The sequence below is a fragment of the Curcuma longa genome, chromosome 7 (genome assembly GCF_044706935.1).
Source record: "Curcuma longa cultivar G26 ecotype Majalengka, Jawa Barat chromosome 7, ITB_CL_G26_1.1, whole genome shotgun sequence".
In the NCBI taxonomy this organism is placed as follows: Eukaryota; Viridiplantae; Streptophyta; class Magnoliopsida; order Zingiberales; family Zingiberaceae; genus Curcuma; species Curcuma longa.
Window position 1 is genome coordinate 10,607,886 of NC_133867.1, and position 22,233 is coordinate 10,630,118.

General features: G+C 35.3%; 2 protein-coding genes across 4 annotated transcripts; both read left to right on the forward strand.

Moving 5' to 3' along the window:
- The first annotated feature begins 4,190 nt into the window (after positions 1-4,190).
- Positions 4,191-16,019, forward strand: LOC141832066 (uncharacterized). Of its 3 annotated transcripts, none has more exons than XM_074719539.1 (9): positions 4,191-4,383; positions 7,245-7,332; positions 7,796-7,873; positions 11,950-11,983; positions 12,725-14,078; positions 14,168-14,258; positions 14,348-14,438; positions 14,520-14,669; positions 15,781-16,019. In XM_074719539.1, the coding sequence occupies exons 2-6, from the start codon at positions 7,253-7,255 to the stop codon at positions 14,206-14,208; spliced, it is 1,587 nt and encodes a 528-aa protein (XP_074575640.1). In that variant the 5' UTR covers positions 4,191-4,383; positions 7,245-7,252; the 3' UTR covers positions 14,209-14,258; positions 14,348-14,438; positions 14,520-14,669; positions 15,781-16,019. The 3 variants fall into 3 exon arrangements, with proteins under 3 accessions (XP_074575640.1, XP_074575641.1, XP_074575642.1); XM_074719540.1 differs by having other exon boundaries at positions 14,348-14,435; XM_074719541.1 differs by having other exon boundaries at positions 12,728-14,078.
- Positions 16,020-18,355: 2,336 nt separating this feature from the next.
- On the forward strand, positions 18,356-21,698 carry LOC141831978 (serine/threonine-protein kinase-like protein CR4). Its single transcript, XM_074719429.1, has one exon. The coding sequence runs from the start codon at positions 18,749-18,751 to the stop codon at positions 21,431-21,433; it is 2,685 nt and encodes an 894-aa protein (XP_074575530.1). The 5' UTR covers positions 18,356-18,748; the 3' UTR covers positions 21,434-21,698.
- The last annotated feature ends 535 nt before the right edge of the window (positions 21,699-22,233 follow it).

Genomic DNA, 22,233 nt, shown 5'->3' on the forward strand with positions numbered 1-22,233 from the left:
TATAGGAATAAAAATATATTTTTCTTTAACGAATAAAAATATTTTTCTTTAACATGAAATATTTTGCAAATCAACTTGCGCTCTTATTTACGCTCTTATTTATGGGACAAAAAGTTTTATTTTAGCGACCATAAAAGTATAAATTTGTAATTTAATAAAATGCATAAAAAACAAATGATAAATGCCCACGTGGGGCATATGGGTTTAATAAAATGCATTTTATTATTCCTTCCCTCCCTTATAAATACTTGTGAGATGTATTATAAGTACAAATGAGGGTTGCAACTAGGCTAGAGGGTTGTGATGTTATGAAGCCGCAGTGATAATTCGAGTTTTTGTAACTATCATTCCGACTGTGAGTTGTTGGCGTTTGAAGTTCGCATTCTAGAAATTTTTGAAGTTAAACGACAAGAGGTATATTTCTTTTAAAAAATCGTAAATAAATATATGTTCTCCAACAGATCTCTCTCTAACAAAGGTTATTATTGGGACATCTCCAGTGGGGGATATTGGCCCGGGTGATTTAGAGAAATATCTCCGTGGATAAATATCTCTCATTATGGGGATATTTCAGCTGATCATTAGAAATTACCGAGCATATATTTGTGCCCAATGATTTTTAATTTTTTTAATAATAATTTTTTTAAAATAATAAAATAAAGTATAAATGGGTCCCATAAATATTTGATTTGTGAGATATTTCATTGTCAAAATTGGAATACTTGAGAAATGAGATATTTGAATGATGATATAGAGATGAGGATCACAAATATTTGATGGAAATATCCCCAACCATTGTGGATGCCCTTATATGTTTTAGGGATGGATAGGGATGACAATGGATGATTTGAATCAAATTTCATATCCTTCATTTTCATCCTCATTTATTATATTCATCTTTATCCCCATTAGGTATTCAATTTTTATCCATTGTCATACCCGTAAGAGGATCGAATATTAATACCCTATCCAAATATCATATAGCTCTAATTGGCCTACCGAGCTAATGAGTTGTCGAGTAGGTAGACTAATCCCTTTAGCTGTCCGAGCTCATTTAGTATGACTCAACAGACTATAAAGAGACATGAGCCATGATATGCTCCTCACTTTCCCATGATGTGCTATCTACTTTTTCATGATATGATATCTTATTCTCTTGCATCTATAAATATCATGTATATGCTATGTGAAAAGGAGCTAACTCTCTCTAACTCGCTCTCTTTTATTATTTTTCTCTTTTTATTATACTATTTGAAACACTATGATGACTTAGATATCAGAGAGACTTTACTGAGGCAACTCCCGATGAGTCCTGGAACACATTTTATTCCTTACAGTTGACTACGTTGAAAGAAGAAAGCCTCTTCACTAATTTCAAAATCTTCATCTACCGCAATAGTGTGTTTAGGGTTTAGGATTATGTAATTTAGGATAAGAGTCACTTTCTAAATTTCAATAATTTAGGATCATGTAATAATTTTGAATAAATTCACTGTATGAATTGAAACTACTCAAATTTAGAAATTGAAGACATATAACAACTCAATAAGTTCAGGGGACACAATAGTGTGTTTATTTGTGAAATTTGAACAATTTGGATACAAAAAGTTTTGGTTAAAACGACTATTTAAACCTAAATGGTTTAAAATTAAAAAAAATAAAGACATACAAACTGAGCGTGGATAATATGAATGAATAGATATATTTTTATTTAGTTATTTATTTATAAAAAATATAGAAATTTAAATTGTGCAGATCAAATTAATTTAGTTCACTTTCTTATTCACTAAAAATAAAAAATGGACGGAACTGAGAATTGGAAAGTTAAGGAGACGATTGGTTTGGTCATTTTTTGTTTTAATTTTTTTATTTTCTAGAAATTGATATTTGCTTTATGTTTTCCAATTTCATTCTCTAAGAAAATGAGAAGACATTCTCTAAGAAAATAGAAAATGACAAAATATCATTTTTCGTGGAAAATAGAAATTACAAGGAAATACAAACAAGTGGCGTTTTCCTCCTTCTCCGTTGTCGCCTCCGCCTCCTTCTCCGTGTTCACCTCCAACACTGCCCGCACAACGACGAGCTCCTCGCCGGCCACCAACTCCTTCTGCGCTTCCTCGATTGACGCTCCGTCCTCCTCCTCGATCGGCCATGACCCGACTCCTAAGGTTCCAATAGCGAGAAAACCCTCGAAGATCTCCTCCACCGTCGGATTCCCCCCGCCGCAGCCTCCTCCCTCATACAACTCCGCATCGAGATCGAGGCCCCGCGCGCGAGCATGAAAAGGCTCATATTGTCAGCGCTGATGCCGGTGGAGACCCTCATCAGGTGACTTCCGCCCGTCGATGCAGATACATGCGCCTGCTAGCCCTGGCCATGACGAAGAGTGCACTTTAGCAGATGAACGTGGTATGCAACTAAGGTATGCCTCTCACAAGTTTTCCATTTCAGGCTTATGTTGTGGTAATTATAAAAATTTGTATTAATTAATCAAAGCTATATTTTTCATATAATTTGCCACAAGTTTTAATAAATCATGTTAAATGATTAGGGCCGGCTTTAGGCATACACAGGGCCTTTTTTTTTAGGCCCATTATTTTTAATATATTAAATGTATTTTATGTATATATTTTTAAGAGAATGGAAAAGAATATGGTCCACGTGATAAAAATTTTCTTGATGATCAAAGTTTTAGATTTTGTAAAAATCTAGTTCCAACGGATAGAGCCATAAAAAGGCTCTTTTTGTTTTACATTATAATTTTTTAATTATATATGTTATTTTATAAGATCTAATCTATTCCTTTTTAATATCTCTCAACTCTAGTCATTCTCTTGTTATGTTTCTCCTTTATTGGTGATGCTTTCTCATCTAATCGGTAAAAACATGAATTAGAATTTTTTTATTCAAACAATACAAAATAAAATTATTAATTTTTTTTGAGTTTTCCCTCTTTCTCTTTTCCAACTCCTCCTTTCTATGCTTCTCTGGCTCAATGAGATTAGGGAAGAGAAATCACACCTAATGCTATCATGCTAATCCAATTAATGCTATTATGCTCCTTGTTTAATTTAGTTCAAATATCGATGCATTCGTCTGTATTGTATCTAATCAAACTGAAAAATTTTATTATTTTTGAACAATAATGAATTATATATTTTTACCATTTCACTTCCCTTCATAGTCATTAAGTTTAGCTTTGATTTAGATGTATTTACAATCATAATTTTTTTTTTAGTTTCCCTTTGTCTCTATTCTATTATTTTCAATTGTTGTAATTTAGGTGATGAAAAAATATGATTTGCCTTTTCTTTTATTTTGTGTTTAAAAAAGTTTATTTAGTTATTGATAAATGATAATAGCTGATTTGGTCTCATTGTAATTTTCATTTTGTAGATGTGATTTATATTTATTTGCTTTTTATGCTTTGCGATTCTTTCTATTGTTGTCCTATTTCATTATTCTTATTTCCTTAATTTTATTCTTTTTACGAGAGTTATTCTTTTCGTCTGTCGTAATTAGACATATTTTTATTTTTTTAATCATTCTAAAAATTTAATTAATAATTTTTGACATCTCAAAAGTCAGAAAGTTAAATTTTATATAAAAAATTTATTTTAAAAAATTAATATTTTAATTTGTTTAAATTTATCTTTAAAATGTATTATTGTCGGTCTCAAACTATGCTGTCTGGAAACTTGGAGACGGGAAACAGGAAACGCGGAAACGGAAACGAGAAACGGCAATAGTTGAAGTTTTCGATTTTTGGAAACGTCGAATACTTATAGTGTCGAAGACCTAAAATTAAATAGCCTTAACTTTAATTTAAGAGGGATTAATTAAATAAACCTAATGTGGATGAGGTTTAATCAATTAAATCCTAATTCATTTAGTATTAGGAGGTTTAATGGGTTTAATTGGTTAGTGAATGAGGTTTCTTGAATTAATAGCTTAATGGTATAAACCCAAACCCATTAGGAACCATTAAGAAAGATTATTAAGAAGCTACATGTACTACCGGTTTCCCAATCGCGATTTTTCTTCTGTTCTTCGTTGCGCCGCAGCCCCTTTTGTCTCTGCTTCTCGCCGTCGACGCCAACGCGAAGCCGAACCCCACCTTCGCCTCTTCTCCTCTCTCTTATCTTCTGCCGCCTTGCCATCGCGCTCAGCCGCATATCGTAGCCACCACCGCGTGCCCCCTGCTGCTGCCGGGAGAAGGAGCCGCGCGTCTCCTTCCCTCACGAACCCAGGAAGCGCCGTCTCCTCTTCTCTTCTTTTTTCCCCTTCCTCGCCTTTCCTCCACCATACGGCCCCAACGACGCCGTGTCTGCTCTTCTCACCAAGCCCCGACGCCGCTACAGCCTCCATCGGCCGTTTCTGGTAAGTTTCCACGGCTAGAAACGTTTCCGAACGTTTTGGAAACGGGGACGGCAGTCTAAACGCCGTTTCTAGACAGCATAGCTTGATGCTTTATGCATAATTCACAATGAGTCTTTTATTTAGAATATATACATACATAACAGAAACAACCAAGTGCAAACTTAGACATTGTACTTCACACTGAGATAAATGAACTCAATTTCTATAATCACATGCGATCAATGTCGTCAGACTATGTATCACTAATAGTAAATTTTGAATTGTAAGTCATGTGGAATATGGAATGTTAGTTTCAGTTGAATATTTGTAAGGATGCTTTACTTTTGAAAATTTTAAAAAGCATGGATAAACAAAGGGAAGCTTTCTTATTGGTGCCACCTACAATGTGGATCATTGAGCTCCACTGTAGAAATCATCGTAGAATCCATCGCCTAGTTTCATGTTGCACAAGCAATTTGTTGTGTGCCTAGCCACTAATAAAGGTGGCAAAGGGTTGACTAGACTTTGCACGACCTAGGCCCAATCAGTCTGCTTAGGTGACATGTGAGGTCAGGCTAGCACTAACCATCATAGGTTGTGTAGGGCACAATTTGTGATGTTAGGATTCAACATCCTGCTCGAGCTTGAGCGTCTAAGCTAAATCATTTTTATGTTAAAATAAAAAAATACAAATATAAAAATAAAAAAGGATTTTTTTTAAAAAAAATCATAAAATATTGTAAATATTAAGAAATTTGGAAAAATATAAAAGGTAGATTTTTTAAATAAGGAAAATAGATAAACATATTAAAAGCTCAAATTTATTAATTAAATGGTTATAATGTTACAATTTACATCCTTGCTTTAACTTTACCACAATAAAAATAATGGAATACAATTTATTCATTCACATGTAGATTTCATCTTAAGATTAAAATTCTGAAGAAAATAAATATTTATGTTTGTGATCTAAATTAATTTTTCAACCTTCCACTTGGGTTGCTTACGTACCTTCCTTTGGAGGATTTAAATTAACATAGTTCTATCTTATACTTACCATACCAAAGCAGTGATGATGAGGCATAGGTTGGGTCATGCTTGGTTTGGTCCTACTATATCACTTGTATTATTTTTGTCAGGATCTAAATTTGAACTTGAGATCCTGCCTTTTCTTGATCTTGCAGACACTCCTTTACATCTAGTCAATCCTTCAAGAATAGACATAAGATATCTTCCTTCAAGCGTCTTCTTTTCTCGTCTAAGAGCTTGTAACCTGCACTAAAACAAGATTCAAACACTACTATAGACATGAAAATTGTCAGTGTATCACAAGCAATAACAATTAAAATATGGTACATAGATGCATGGTTTCCCTACCATTCTAATACGTATAAGTCAACAAAGTTTTTAACATTATTCGAAGAACCTAGCTAGAAATTGAGTTCATTTATCTCAGTGTGAAGTACAATGTCTAAGTTTGCACTTGGTTGTTTCTGTTATGTATGTATATATTCTAAATAAAAGACTCATTGTGAATTATGCATAAAGCATCAAGTATGAAGCTAGATTATATACAACGGATCTAAAAGGTTACTTGCATTTTCAACCTATAACTAACCACTTATTGATCAAATATCCCTAAACTAGCCCTTTTTTATTCAAAATAGGGTATTTTGGCCTTTTGGGAATTCCAACCATTCAAAATACATCTAGCTTTAGAATTGGGCTGGTCTAACATGTGAACCATGCCTAACTCGGTTTCGTGCTAGGTTAGGCACAACTTGTTTTCGACCCGTGCTTTGCCTAACCCATCCGGGACCCAACATTGGTGGGAGCTTCGTGCACTAGGCTTTGTCTAATCCACGGACTAGGTTGGGCTCCACAAGGCACATCCCAACCCTTTGGGTCATGCTGGGCATGGGCTAGATCGAGTCAGGCCACAGGTGACTTGGCTAGATTACTGCCTCTAGGTGCTACATTGATTGCAAAGGCCTTCTATATGGTCATTTTTGGAGACAAAACTAGTATGAAAGCAGTCTTCACACAAAGCAATCCGAAGGCCCCTTTTACAGCCATTAGTTTTGAGCCATTTAAGTAGAATTAATCCTGGTCATTGATCAACTAACAGTTGAAATTGATTTCCTTTAAATTTGCTTAGGGACATAGTTTGTGAAAAGGGATTTATACTAGCTTTTCTCATTTTTGGTAGCATGAAGTCTTTCCTTGATATCAAGATTCAAGTTTGTGATAGTTTGCATGCTTACACTTTGCTTATATTCATTTCCCTTTCCTTGGATCTTCTTTCTTTTCCACTCCTTTAGAAACTGCCACATGATCATTTGATTTGAGAAATATTGGCTGGTTTGTGTCATAACTTAGTTAGTTTATGCTAATTCTAGTTTCTTAAAATGTGAGATGGACTTGACCTTTTTGACCTAGCAAATTTTGGGTGGTGACTCAATTACTGGAGCAAATTTGGTTGGTTTTTTGCTAATTCTCACAGGACTCGTCCGATCTGTATATGTATATCCATACTAACACTCAAGAGTGTTTTGAAGGGTTTTCTTGTTGTAGCACAAAACAAAGTGTATTATTTATTGGATTCCTTTGGCCTTATCAGTTTTATAAAGATTTATTTGTTTTCTTATTTGTTTGCCTTAATTTTCTTTCAGTCTCACAATAGATAAGGCTATGCTGTTATGGTTCCTCATATGGAATAAAAAAGATTTGTTCACTAAGAAAAGAAGGTTTCTTTGCGCTGCAAGTGTTTTCCTCTTGTAGCAAAAAAATCAGAAAATTATTCTATTGGACTCTTTTCGTGTTACTAGTTTTATAAAGCTATGCTTATTCAATTTCTTATTTGTCTGCTTTAATCTCTTTAGGTTCCACAATGGATATTTCATGGGAAGATGGGAAAAGGTTATGTTCTCTTATGTGGAACAAAGAACTTCTACTCACTAAGAAAAGGAGGTTTGTTGTCCACTTATTTTCTTCCATTTCTTATCTAATTGTGTCTATGTCTTGATGAGTAGCATAGCTACCTGTTTTTTAACATTTGCTGTGAATGTGAAGGAATTTGATCTGGAAGCTTAAAATTTTTGGTTTCTTAATATGGGTTGAGCTATACAGTATAAGTTGAATAAAGATTAAAGAATTCTCTGTATATTGTCACTTATTGTCTTATTGATTTCTGTTGGTTGTTTAATTTAGGCAATACATTGTGTAGGTAGGGTTGGGAACATCTAGGAGAAGTTTTGGGTTTGAGATTCTACAATATATTTGTGATTGCATGTTAGCTTAATCAAAGAAATTCAAAAGCAATCTTCACTTGCAGAAAATTCTTTAATTTTTTCTGGATGACATTCTGTAGTATTTTTAAGGATATAAAATTTTCCTTATAAGAAATGAGTCAATGATGGAACACTTCGTGCAGGATACTTATGGGATCAGAAACAACTACTTCAATGGAGGGGAGTAGAAAGAAGTTGAAAAACTCGATTTCTACAGGCTTGTAAGTGCACAATACGATGCCTCTTTGCTTCTTTCCTCTCCTCTATGTTCTCTTCCTACCTACTTTCTATCCTTCCATGTAAACAGTTGAGTGGCTAACTATTTAACCAGGTTTTTGCATTTTTTATGAATTCAGACATCCACTTTTAGACTCTTCTAGAGGCATATTTGGGGGCAACACTAGGGATCTTAAGGTATCTCATGGATAGTGGCATAGTATAATATTGGTCATATGTATATTGTAGATATTCAGGTGCAGCTTATACATGATCACTTTCTGATAAATGATGATCCATATGACTATTGTGTTTTTTTTGGTGTTAACCAGTCAAGTGGAGAGGTAGAATTACATAGACACATGGGAATTAATTTGGAATCAGTATTATTCCTCATCACCTCCGTTGATCAACTATTTGATGCTCTCACTAAAATCATATAAGTTACTGGAATTTCGTCCATTTGTAATGATGTTACAGAACATAATATCATCCAACTTGAAGGTGTGAAATTATGTATATATATGTAGGTGTATAAGCAGAGACCTAGATGAAATCAAATTGTAGTAATGCCCTTGTCTATCTATTTTAATTCACATTTTAAACGAAAATAAACCTATGAATTGTTTTGGATTCTATAAAATTCTTGAAGGTACGGCTGTAAGCAGGCAATGAGAAGTTTTGGTTTTACTACTTTTAATGTTCTTAATTCATGTTTATTGTGCTATTTAGCTAGCTAAGGTTTCTCCAATTCAGATGCAATTTGATGAAGATAATAAAGTTCATGTCATTGAGCATTGCCATGCTGTCAAGACCATCCACGAGAAATAGCATTGTTTTCCTGGTGTCTATTATGTAGTTGTAGAGGACATAGTTGATGGGTCCTGATAACTTTCCTTTTTACAGACTTTTGTTTTTGTTTTTTGCAAAATTGCACAAAATCATTATGTTTACATGAATGGATATGCATTACAAAAACTACAAGGAATACCCCAGTATAGAAATCTAGCACCCATGAATTGAAATTGAAACCAAGTGAGCCAGCAAAAAATCACTTATTTCACATGTGCCACTCAATGCTAACCGTGTATCTCCAATAGTGGGGGACAGATACTTCTGTTTTGATCTATGTTGTGTGTAAACTTTGATAATAAGTAAAAGGGTGACTCAACTACCAAGAAGTCATCCTCATTTTATTCTTCCTCTTTCTCTCTATTCTTACTTTCTCCTTCTCCTTTGGTCCGCTTAATTCATCATGGCTCCTTGTCAAATCCTAAGGGCTTCTAGTCACACAGTGAAGTCATTTTTGATTTTTTGCTTGAGCAATCTGAAAGAATTTGTAAATCCTAAACCGTATAGGTTCTACAAGCCGGATAAGAACTTGAATAATAGGAATACAATTAAACAAGATCTAGTTTCAACGAATCATGATTTAACATATTAAATACGAAAAATAATGACAAGGAACCTGTTTGGAGAGCCATTGTCCTTGTCCTGCAACGTCAACTGCTTGATCCCTGTGGAAGAAGATGAAGCGGAAGCGAAAGGAAGGTCTTCCAAGGGAATTAGGGATGACGGCGCTGTAAAACCTTCGTCAATGGGGAACGAAGGCAAGATGTCAATTGCCCTAAACCCTCAGGGATCAAACCCTATATATAGTTATCCAATCCGTTATCAACCCATAGATAATAACGGAATAGATTGACTTATTCTATATATTTAATCCTTATCTGATAATACCGAAACAGATTAACAGATTCAATAATTTTAACCCATATCCAATAATACCGGAATGGACTAACGGATTTTACATATTTAATCTACATCTAATAATCCGAAATCCGATAAACTTTAGTTAGATCACTTAAATGGGTTTGGTTCGTATCCCTCACATATACAAATTATAATTAAGCCCACTTTAAGAAATTAAATCCAACAATCTCCCACTTGGCTTATATGTGATGTGTATATCCCTTGCATATACATATCACATTTAAGTGATCTAACTAAAGTTTATGGGGATTTCGGATTATTAATTTCTTAAATATGTAGAATCCGTTAGTCCGTTCTAGTATTATTGGATATGGGTTAAAATTGTTAAATTTGTTAATCCGTTTTGGTATTATCGGATAAGGATTAAATATATAGAATAAGTCAATCTATTCCGTTATTATCTATGGGCTGATAACGGATTGGATAACTATATATAGGGTTTGGTCCCTGAGGGTTTATGGCAATTGACATCTTGCCTTCGTTCCCCATTGACGAAGGTTTTACGGCGCCGTCACCCTAATTCCCTTGGAAGACCTTTCTTTCGCTTCCGTTTCATCTTCTTCCACAGGGATCAAGCAGTTGACGTTGCAGGACAAGGACAATGACTCTCCAAACAGGTTCCTTGTCATTATTTTTCGTATTTAATATGTTAAATCATGATTTGTTGAAACTAGATCTTGTTTAATTGTATTTCCTATTATTGAAGTTCTTATCCGGCTTGTAGGACTTTGATTGTATTCTAACACAATCTGATCACTGTGCCCACCACTTGATGGGATGTTTTGTGCTCATTTGCTCTACCTTTCACTTACACAAAATGGAAAAAATAGTAGGCAAGGGAGGAGTGCACCAATAGTACTGATGAATACCAAAACATTATTTTTTAAAAGTTTTATATTTTTCTAAAAATTTATTTTGTAGATCTATTTATGTGAATAAGTTATTTAAGGCATTTTTTTAGTAATTGCATTTATTAGGATTATAGGAAAGTTTTGAAGTTTGTTTTAGTTAATTTGGTTTTTTCCTAATTTGTAATTTGATTCATTTTCTAGTTTGAGTGAGTCCAGATTATTGCTTTCCTGAAATGTTTAATTTATTTTCAATTTTGTTTGGATTGATGTTTTGAAAAAGTACTCCAATTTTCATTAACCTTTTGCCTTGTAATATTTCTCTTTGTGAGATTTCATTCTCAATGAGAGTTTGTTTATTTAAAATATGAGATATTCACTCCTCGACATTGCCCCATTTCTCTGTGTGATTTTTGGTGCTACATCAAGTCTACTCCCCTGTCCCATTTTACTTGCTTGAAATTTGATTTTTATTTAAAATTTGACTTAGTTCAATTAAAAAGGATAGTTGACCTAAAATGGAAGCCTAAATTGAGTCCAAAACTAATCCTATTTAATAAAATCCTTATTCATAGTTATCAAGCCCGACGTTGACCTGTAGGCTGTAGCTTTGGGTCATTGGTTTACCACTTAGACTACTGGTGTGCGAGTCAATTAATCAGATTGCATATCCACTTGAACTTTGGGTTGGTCGAGCCTATTGGTCCAACTAGTTTAATGCATGAAAAATTATCATGTGTTTTGTATGCAACTGTGAGTTGTATCATTCATTGCTTATATATATGGTTAAAGATTCAGTTTCCTCTTCAGAAAGATTGCAGTAATCAACTTGACACCAATACACCCAATTCTCACAGAATGACAATAGACTCTACTACACACTGAAATTTCACATACAAGAAGCAGAGGTGCTAATCCTAATAGAGAGTTCCACACAAAAATGGATAACAAATAACACAATCAAAGCATAAAAACTAAAAAGAGGACAAGAATTGAGAAAAGAAAAGATTCACATGGCAGTAGAGACAATTGAATAAATCATAAAATTGCAACAGAGAAAAGGAATGGAAGGAAAGGAACTTTTCCCTTTAGGTGAGACTGAGTAGGTCATCTGTCAGCCCAATCCTTGTGCTTATATCTGTTCACCAACTCCAATTTGTCTGGGCCAATCGCCAACACCAAGCAGTTGTCAGTAAGGTCGACAGAGCTGCCAGCTAAGGCTTCTTGATTCTGCTTTTGGCATCCTATGGAAGTCTCATGTTGGTTTACTTTGTAGAATTTAATTTATTTATTATTCTAAATTTACATAGTTTGAGATCATTTGAATATAGTTTGAGCTTTTGATGAAAGTTGGTTAACAGAGCTATGTTATTTTTTATTTCTGTTTCTATTTTTTATATATTCAGTAAAATTCTAAAGGGTTTTTACAAACTAATGATCATTTTGTGCTGTTGCTGCAGGTATTTGCCAGAATTATATATTAGGAATGCTGAAGTAAGTTTTATCTTCTCTTCATTCAGTAGTAAATCTCAAAGCTGTTTAATCTAGCATCGTTAATTATGTTTTACATGTCATTAATTATATAGCATTTCATCCCTATATAAAGCTTTAGTTAATGACATTATTAGAAGTAATAGGAATATTGGCCTAAATGTCTAGTCTAATGTTTATATTTTGGTATATTAGTTAGACCTAGAGACACTAATACCTTATATACACTAGGTAAGGAATTAAATGGGTTCACATGGTGAGTGATGTCTAGTGGTGGTGGTGGGTTGTTATCTAACAATTCCACCTACGTGCTTTTCTAGATATCACCATCTCTATAGGTGTGAACAGGCGTGAGATCAGCTACTGCTATCATATAAAATTAAAATATTTGATTTTTAAAAAATGAAAAGGAAAACTAACCCTATGCAGAAAAACATAATTTAGACACGTCTTTCTAGTAATAATTGTATTATACTTGCTATTCAATTGCTAATGGGGAAAATTGCAGAAAATAAGGAGAGACATTCAAATTCCTCTATTATACTATATAGTAATACGTTCTCTCATCCTCCAAAAATTTATGGCTCAGTATAACCTTAATATTTTCCTCTAGCAGATAGATCTTAACAACCACACTATAGTTTTCATTAATATTTCTTTTAGATAAGCAAGCTTACTATTGATATGCTTCATTTAATCATTTAATTTTTCTTAAAAGAATTTTAAGGTTGTTCTTAACCATAGCAGGTCTCTTCTGAGACTGTGAGAACCACTGTTGAAAGAAGTTTCATGAATGATGATAGTGGAAGCCCCCAAATGGTTCAAGATTACTTGCGACTTTTCCAAATGCATGACAAGGGAGATAATTGCAATAGTGGCCTTCGAGTGAACCAATTGCGAAATGTTGATGGAAACAAAGAACAGTTTGTTCATGAGCTTCCTACCTCTCGCTGTTGTCTCAAGTCTATTTATAATATGCTGGAAGCATTGGATGAAATGCCCTTTCAGGATCTCACTGCAACAAACAGAAAACTTAGAGGTGAATCACTAAAACCTCAATTTTCACTTAGCCAGTGCAAGGGAAGCAGAGATTTGCTTGTTAGGCGGTTAAAGAAAAAGTTCAATAAGTTTCTATCAAAACTTAGTCATGGGGATACATTGCCAGATAATTTAATCAAAGCATTGTCTGTGATTTATTTGTCGTTTAAGCATAGATCCAGACATATGGATATGCTCAGATCAGAGTTTTACCCTTTCTCACCAGAAACTGCAGCTTTGCATAACAGTATTGTGAATGCCCTTTGGTTGATTCCAAAATTTAAAATTGATGAATTGAGACATATAAAATGCTTACTGGTTCCGGAGTCTAAATTTTCTCTAAAATGGCTTAGGGCTTCACTAAGGAATTACCTGACAGAAGGCTTGTTTGAATGCAATGATCCAAGTATCACGCAGGAAATGTTAAGGGTTCTTCATCCGATAAACCAAATGAGGCAAAGTCAGACTTTTCTGTTTTCTACAAAGACAATCGAAGAGGAGGTTGAAGATGTAATGATTTTAAGTTGTCACCTTAAAAGAATTATATCCTGCCCATTTTCAGAACTAAGTGATGATGGAAATCTTTTGGAGTTGGTCGGAAATAATGAAAATGCTGATGCTTTTAGTTTGTCTGGAGGTGATTATTTCCTCAGTGTTGCTGAAAGTGAATATGGGCAGGAATATGGATCTTCCTCTAACTATGAAGCAGGAGTTAGCAGGCAAATCACCAGAAGTTCAAGCCCTTCCTTGCTCTCTGAGGAGGCAAATGAAATAAATGGGAGTAACTCAGAGAAACCTGTATTTGAGCCTGATGGTGATGTAGGTTTGGGGAAACCTAGAGTTGAGGAGGAAGCAAACTTTAGTCCTGATAGGACCAGTCAAACCATGGGGAGCATGGGAGTAAAATCTGCTGAAAAAGTCTGTGATGAGACTGCATTGGTTGCTTATAAACTGATTGGCTCTGTGCTAGATAGATTACTAAAATCAGAAGATGTTGATGCAGATTTGTTAACAAGATCTTACTTGAATGGTGGATTATCACCTAGTGGAGATTCTCTAGGTATGAATTTGTGATGCAGAACTGATATTTTCGTTCAATGGCATTTTTCCAAATAAATTATTTCAGTAATAGTTAAATTATCATGCCAGATGCTGAGAACATCTTGAACACTTCAAGCAGAAACTTCTAAGTATATTTTCTTCAAAATTCTTCAGGATATAGTACCTTCTGAAACAAGAGGTTTGAATTTGTGAAACAGAACTGATATTTTCTATCAATGACACTTTTCCAAATGAAGTATTTCAGTAATAGTTAAATTACCATGCTAGATGCTGGGAACATCATCAACACTTCAAGCGGAGACTTCTGAGTATATTTTATTTCAAACTCTCGAAGAGATACTACCTTCTTTAAAAAGTGGTTTGACTTGTTTGCTTTGTTGGTTAATTGGTTTTTAGATGAACTGGATCTTGAATAACTTGTTTGTTATTTGATTTTTAGTTGTATTAGAAGAGCGAAGACTTTCATGGGGAGTTGATGCTGTTTTCTATCCCAATCATAATTCGAGTATCTAAAAACTAGTGTGATGCCAAAGCAAGGAGGACCAATAAGAAAAATCTCAGCTTGTCGAAGCAGAATACTCGTTACCAGGTAATCACACTGTTCCTGTAACCTTCTTTTAGTCTTGTAATGTTTCATCTTGCAAAGTTATTTTTAACATATCTAGAGGCATGCTTATTATAGTATTCATAAAATGGATAATCATGATCATAGTTGCAAATGCCAGTGTAATGATGTAATACCGGGTACTACTGCATTCCACTTAGCATGACTGATACATAGGCCGAAACTACAATATCGATGATAACAAGATTTGTTTACTACTTTGTTTATATGGTGTAGTAGAACTTCTTTGTTTACTGACTTCACTCGGTACCCGGGACATACAGCGAAGTCTTCCTTATTTTGAGAGTAATTTTGAAAGAATAAGGCTGAGAAATGCTTGAGGGTTGAACACTCATTGCCCAATCCTTCCTTGCGTGTTAGGCTCGGCATGGGACTGTGCCAGACCAGTCCCAGACCGTGTCGGCCCAACCTATCAAGTCCATTACAGTTCAACCCATTTAGAATTTGGTTGTGTTTGACTCAGTTACCATTAACACTTCAAAAATTTTAGACAATATTGCATTCATTACCATTCATTCCTTTTTCACGAGTTGCTTGTGAGGGACCATACACATGTGGTTGGGTTGGGAGGGCATTCACGAGACATCAATGTTACTTGTTCAAAAGAAGCCATGGCCCGTGCATGTGAAGTCATAATGTTAGCGTGCGACATTTATGTTTTATATATGTGAGAAACTAGAAGGAGAATATGTAAAGTATTAGCAACTAATCAAGTTGGATTAGCAACTATTCACGAGTTGCCTTTGGGTGAAAAAAAACATGAAAAATAATTTATGATAAATTATGTGATCGGGCCTTATTTTGTTCGCGTAAGAATGATGAAAAAGAAAATCAAATGGTTTTCTTTGAAAATGCTAGTAACCATCTCCAAGGCTAATTAAAAGGGGAAACAATCTAGCATTATTTGCATTAGGCTATGCTTGGATAGACCACTTTACCCTAAAAATCCTAGAATATTCCACTTTTTTTTTTGAAATTTCTATTTATTTTTGTTTCCTTTTTTATTTCCTTTTCCTTTTACTATTTTTTAAAATTTTTATATTATTTTAAATTTTTATTAATTTTCCCATGGCAGGTGTTCAAAGATGATGTCATGAGCGATGCCAGATATGGCATGTGATGAATGGGAGCATGAAAACTAAAAGGGCACGTTAATATTATTGTAGTAGTCCTTTAGTTCCACTAGGGTTTCACCTTTCCTTTCTCTACGTTACATTGTTGTCGTGATCCTCCTCTAAGGATTTAAATTTTTATTTTTTCGTGTATATAGTTTGAAGTACTTTTTCATTCATAAGCATTTTTCTACCTTATAAATCTTGAAGAATTTTTAAAATAAGTAAAATCTATTTTTAAAAAAGAATTATCGAACAAAATTACTTCACACTTGAAGAAGCAATACATATGGTAAATATAGAGCGACTATGAAAAAAAAAAGATGCTGGACGTCTGGGTTGGCCGTTGCGAGCACTTTCTGATTTATTTTAGTAGTTGGTGGGAAATTTTTTTGGGGTCGGATCGGTCATTTCCAAAGATAGTCAATGAGACTAATTGAGATTTATTATTTTTTAGAGCGACTATGAAACACATAGGCGTTATGTTTATTTGTCAACTTAAATCATTCAAATACATATAATAATTTCCTCCTAAATTACTAAATTGGTATTATTAAATTAACCAAAATTTAAAAAGGAATATATATAATAATGATAAAATGCTAGTAAATGTTTATAGATTTAGAACAATTTAAATTGATATAATAATTTTATTTAAGAAATATTATATAAATTATTTAGAATTATATATATATATATATATATATGTATTTATATATTTTGTAAATTTTATAGTAGAATTTATTTCACTTTATCTTCTATTATTTAAATTTTACTCTATGACTCAAATTACTATATTAGTTTATTTAAGGGCACATATTGGAAGATAAATTTGAAAGGAAATACTCGAGGGAGGGAGATATGGAGTAACGGATAAGGGATCTACTTTCGATGATTTTTCTTTTTCAAAGGCGGTCAAGGACATTTGCTTCTTCTTCACTCATCACTTTCCTTAAGATAAAAAAGTATTGGGTAAACATAAAAAAATAACCCAAATTAAATTAAAGAAATATTAAATGGTCATTTTTTTGAATTGAAAGGACATTTTATTAGATATTTTACTATTATCAGATTTTTTATCTCAATAATATTATTATAATAGTTATTAGTAATTGTTATAATATATATAACAGTTATCAACTAATTATTATAACGTGTAAAATGCTTATATAATATATAACAGTATAGAATAATTGCTATAAAGTTATTGAGTAGTTACTATAATATTATTTTTTATTTTTATTATTATTATAATAATTATGATTAATTATTACCATATGTAAAAGTGATTATGTAGCAATTTTAATGTGTAATATATAATACAATATTATTGTAATGTTATAATAATTATTTAGTAATTTTTATTTAAGTTGATTTTGATTAATTTAAAATAATTTTGATAAATTTTAAATAATTTTGAATAAGTTAATAAAGAAATTAATAAAAAAATTGATATAATATTATTTATAATTTAAAATTTAGATTTTAAAAATATAAGATTTAAAATTTAACTACCTAACTACTAAGTAGATGTTACAATGTAAAAAATCATCAATTTCATTTTAATTAAATTAAATTATAAAATTTAAATATATTTTAACAGTTATATAATAACTTCTATGCATTATAGTAATCATCGATAATTGGTATTCTAGAGATAAAACGGGGGCTTTTGATTTTTTCTTTTAAAGTGACGTCCATGATTTATATAAGTTGGCTGATTTTTGTCCAAAAGTATTCCTAATTACTAAAATTGTTAAAAGACCGTTTTTTGTAAAAAGAAATTTAAAAAGACATTTTATCAGATTTTTTATATTTAAGTATCAAAATTATTTAAATTCGATTAAAATTATTATTATAATATTAAATAGTTGTTACATAATTACTTAGCAACAACAGCTGTTTAAAAATATATTTTACTAAATTAAAATAAATTTTAATTAAGTTAGTAGAAAATATTTTAATGCATATTATTGTTAAATTAAATAATTTTTTAAAAAATATATCATATAGTAAATATTCAGTAATAGTTAAAAAATATTTTTTAATATTTTACAGTGAGCTATTTTTTAAGTGCTATAAAAGCATTATAACAAGAATATTTTCTTAAAATAAAAAGAAAAAAAAAGTTTGCACACTTCACTAGGCAGTAGGCAATTAGTCTATACAACACGCGCTATAAAAGTTCGAAAGCTTCCTTTTTTTTTCTTAAAAAAATTCAAATTTCTTCAGCGCAGCGATCGATGAGAGAGAGAGAGGGAAAGCGAGCAGAGCGGAGCAAGTAGAGAAGACGAAAGGAAAAGGTGCGGACATGGCGCACAGGGATCAAATTGATGGACAAGTGTGCAGAGATCCAGGTATGCAGACATATGGCATTTACTCCGCATTCAATACTCCACCTACTGCCTACACTACACATGCCTCCAACCAGGAGCTACAATTGATGGCATTCAATGCTCCCATCCCTCTCCCCACCTTCTAGTTCCGCGCTTCCTCGCTCCTTTCCAGTTTGTGCGCCTCCCCAGACTCATCTACTTCTCGGAACCTGGCTTGTCTGCTAGGGCAAGGAAGACCGCCTGCTGCCCATGGTTTGGGGCTGGCGCCGCCGCATTCGAGTTGGAGCTCGCAAAGTTGAGATTTTGCGCAGGTTTAGCGTTCTTGGTCGATTTCAACTCTAAAAATCTCATCTTGCAAGCTGCTGCATTCTGATGAGGAATCCCCAGCTCCAGGTTTGGATTTGTTTTTCCCATCAAGTTGGCTCTTTTACGGTTGCTCAAAGAGAGTGACTCCGTGAGTGGCCGCCTGTCATCTGCTCGATCTAATGCAGCTCTTTCTTAAAGGAACGATTTTTATGAGCTGGAGCTCTTTGTTTGTGTGAACTTTATTGGCTTTTGTTATGCTGGCACAAAATCTTGGGATTTGACGAAAAAAATGAGCAATTTTGGTGCTGGATTTCTCACTCGAGCTGCAATTTTGGTGGTCATTTGTGGATCAGCTAGTTTGGGGGTTTCAGGTCTTGGGTCGATGTCCTCCATTGCTGTCTCTTATGGAGAAAATGGCCCAGTGTTTTGTGGCCTTAGCTCAGATGGGTCTCATCTGGTCTCTTGCTTTGGTGCTGATGCTTCCATACTCTATGGAGCACCTTTTAGACTCCCCCTCCTGGGACTTACAGCTGGTGCTGGATTTGTTTGTGGACTCCTTTTGGATGCTCACCAACCCTACTGCTGGGGCAACAACATCTATGTCAGTATGGGTGTTCCTCAGCCCATGGTGGAAGGCGCAGCCTACTCAGAGATCAGTGCCGGCGACGACCACCTCTGTGCCCTTCGTGTGCCGAGCAAGGGATCTCGGAGAGGTGTATCCATAATAGATTGTTGGGGCTACAACATGACTACCTCTCACGAGTTCAATGATACTATAATGTCAATTACCGCAGGGTCAGTGTTCAATTGTGGTATGTTTGCTCGCAATCGAACCACATTGTGTTGGGGTGATGAGACAGGGAGTGGTGTTATAAGCCTGAGACCGAGAAACTTGAGGTTCCAGTCTATTGCAGCTGGTGGGTTTCATGTCTGTGGGATCTTGGAGAATTCTCAAGTCTTTTGCTGGGGAAGGAGTTTGGCGACGCAGCAGTCTTCTTCTGACATTTTAGGCCAAGGGGATGTTAACATGGTTCCCATGGATCCTATGGTTTCGGTAGCCGGTGGAAGGTTCCATGCTTGCGGAATTAAGAGGATGGATCACAAAGTTGTATGCTGGGGTTTCAAACTTCAGAACAGTGTGCCCCCACCTAGAGATTCAAGGGTGTATGAGATTATGGCTGGAGATTACTTCACTTGCGGTGTTCTCGCAGAGTCTTCACTTCGGCCACTATGCTGGGGCACTGGTGGTCCCTGGTCGATACCAATGGCGGTTTCTCCTGGAATTTGTGCTTCAAATCCTTGTAGTCCTGGGTATTATGAATTCATCCACATGAGCTCCGGGAATAAAGTTTGCAAGCCAGCTGATTCAAGAGTTTGTTTACCATGCAGCATTGGTTGCCCTGATGGGAGTTACCAATCTACACCCTGCAATTTGACCTCGGATCGTGGTTGCGCTTTCAACTGTTCGAGTTGCACGTCAAGCGAATGCCGCACCTTCTGCACATCAGGAAACAAATCAAAGGGCCACAGATTCCTATCTTTTCAAATCCCAATCTTTGTTGCCGAGGTTGCATTTGCTGTTGTCTTCGTGAGCTCAGTTTCTATAGTTGCATGTCTTTACATTCGTCACAAACTGCAGAATTGTAGATGTTCCGACTCTGATGTGGTCGTACCTAAAGCCCGAACATACTCATTCCGCAAGGAGCCAATAAAGGTCCGGCCTGATTTGGAGGACTTGAAAATTAGGCGAGCCCAGATGTTTACATATGAAGAGCTGGAGAGGGCAACAGGTGGATTCAGCCAGGAATCACTAGTCGGAAAGGGTAGTTTCTCATGTGTTTTCAAAGGGGTTCTCAAGGATGGAACTCTGGTTGCAGTTAAAAAAGCCACAAGAGCATCTGATGTTAAGAACTCTAAGGAATTCCATACAGAACTTGACCTTCTTTCGAGATTAAATCATGCCCATCTTCTTAACTTGCTTGGGTACTGCGAGGAAGGCGGAGAAAGGTTGCTGGTCTATGAGTTCATGGCCCACGGCTCCTTGTATCAACATCTCCACGGCAAGGATCCGGGCCTAAAACAGCGGTTGGATTGGGTTCGCAGGGTCACCATTGCTGTCCAAGCTGCTAGGGGGATCGAATACCTGCACGGATATGCTTGCCCTCCTGTGATTCACAGGGACATCAAGTCTTCAAACATTCTTATTGATGAGGAACACAATGCTCGAGTTGCGGATTTTGGTCTTTCATTATTGGGCCCGGTGGATAGCAGCTCACCGTTGTCGGAACCGCCTGCTGGGACTCTGGGCTACCTTGATCCTGAATACTACAAGCTTCACTACTTGACCACAAAATCAGATGTTTACAGCTTCGGAGTTCTCCTCCTCGAAATTTTAAGTGGTCGGAAAGCCATTGATATGCAGTTTGAAGAAGGGAATATCGTCGAATGGGCTGTTCCACTGATCAAAGCCGGGAATATTTCAGCAATTCTAGACTCATCGCTGAAGCCTCCCCCCGAGTGGGAGGCTCTCAAGAAGATAGCTGCGACGGCGGGCAAGTGCGTGAGGATGAGAGGGAAGGACAGGCCATCCATGGACAAGGTTACAACTGCGTTGGAGAGAGGTCTTGCGCTCTTGATGGGTAGTCCTTGCAACGAGCAGCCAATCTTGCCAACCGAGGTGATCTTGGGGAGCAGCAGGCTCCACAAGAAGGGTTCACATAGATCTTCAAACCAGTCATGTTCCGAGAATGACACGACGGACGCAGACGACCAGTTCGAGTACAGAGCTCCTTCATGGATCACATTTCCCAGTGTGACCTCGTCGCAGAGGAGATCGGAAGCTGAGACTGAAGGGAAGAATTCAGACGGCAGGAGTCTAGGGAACGGCGGGGCCGGGGATGGCTTGAGGTGCTTGGAGGAAGAGATTGGGCCAGCATCTCCACAGCAAGAACTGTTCTTGCAAAACAATTTCTGAATTCAGTGCTTGAACACTGAATATGTAATTACTTTCATCGCCGGGCCATTTGATTCTTTCAGTCATTGTCGTCGTTTAGGTAGAGTAGTTGGATCCGATCCTGTAAATCGTTGCATTCTGGTGTTTCGGTTCTGAATGCATTTAGTAAACCTCCATTGTAAGCATGTTCTCCATGATTTCGAGTTCCTTGAACTGGCTTCATGTTCATGTTAAACAAACTAAACTTGTATTTTCCTAAAAAAAGAGACACCAAAGGAACTGAACTGCAGGGGTAAGTGAACTAGCAATGAAATTTGGAGATTATTGATGAACAAATTGTGTTTATAATTTTGCAGTTGTGATTTGAGCAAAAATGAAAATAATTTTCTTCGGATAATAATTTCTGTCAATATTTCTAACTTCTATTTAAAAAAAACAATAAATATAATGCCCTCACGCAGGATTGAACTCCGGACCTTCAGTTTACAAGGACTGCTGCTCTACTGCTGACTTACGAGAGAAGAGAAGAGACATAATAGAACAAATTAATTTTAATCCCAGCATCAAATGAACAATTGGTAATCGACAGGTGACAGTCAGTTGAAGTGTGTTTTTAGCTAGTTCACTAGCAACTCCAATACAATTAATCAATTAGATCGGACTTGAGTTTGGTTTTTCTCGAGTCCAAGTTTAAAAGATATGATGGAACAAATGAGTGAAAGAAGATATCATGAAGATGGTTTTGTTGGAGCTTGCTTTCAAGGAAAGATATTAACAACTTCGAAAGAAAATCGTGTTTCATGTTGTTAAAGGAGAGGGAA

What these genes read in the sequence shown, in the direction of transcription:
- LOC141831978 (XM_074719429.1), top strand. Translation starts at nt 18,749, where the DNA reads ATGAGCAATTTTGGTGCTGGATTTCTCACTCGAGCTGCAATTTTGGTG.
- LOC141832066 (XM_074719539.1), top strand. Translation starts at nt 7,253, where the DNA reads ATGGATATTTCATGGGAAGATGGGAAAAGGTTATGTTCTCTTATGTGG. An exon ending in AACTCGATTTCTACAGGCTT is followed by an intron (nt 7,874 to 11,949) that starts GTAAGTGCACAA and finishes CTGTTGCTGCAG; the next exon opens with GTATTTGCCAGAATTATATA. An exon ending in ACCTAGTGGAGATTCTCTAG is followed by an intron (nt 14,079 to 14,167) that starts GTATGAATTTGT and finishes TTATCATGCCAG; the next exon opens with ATGCTGAGAACATCTTGAAC.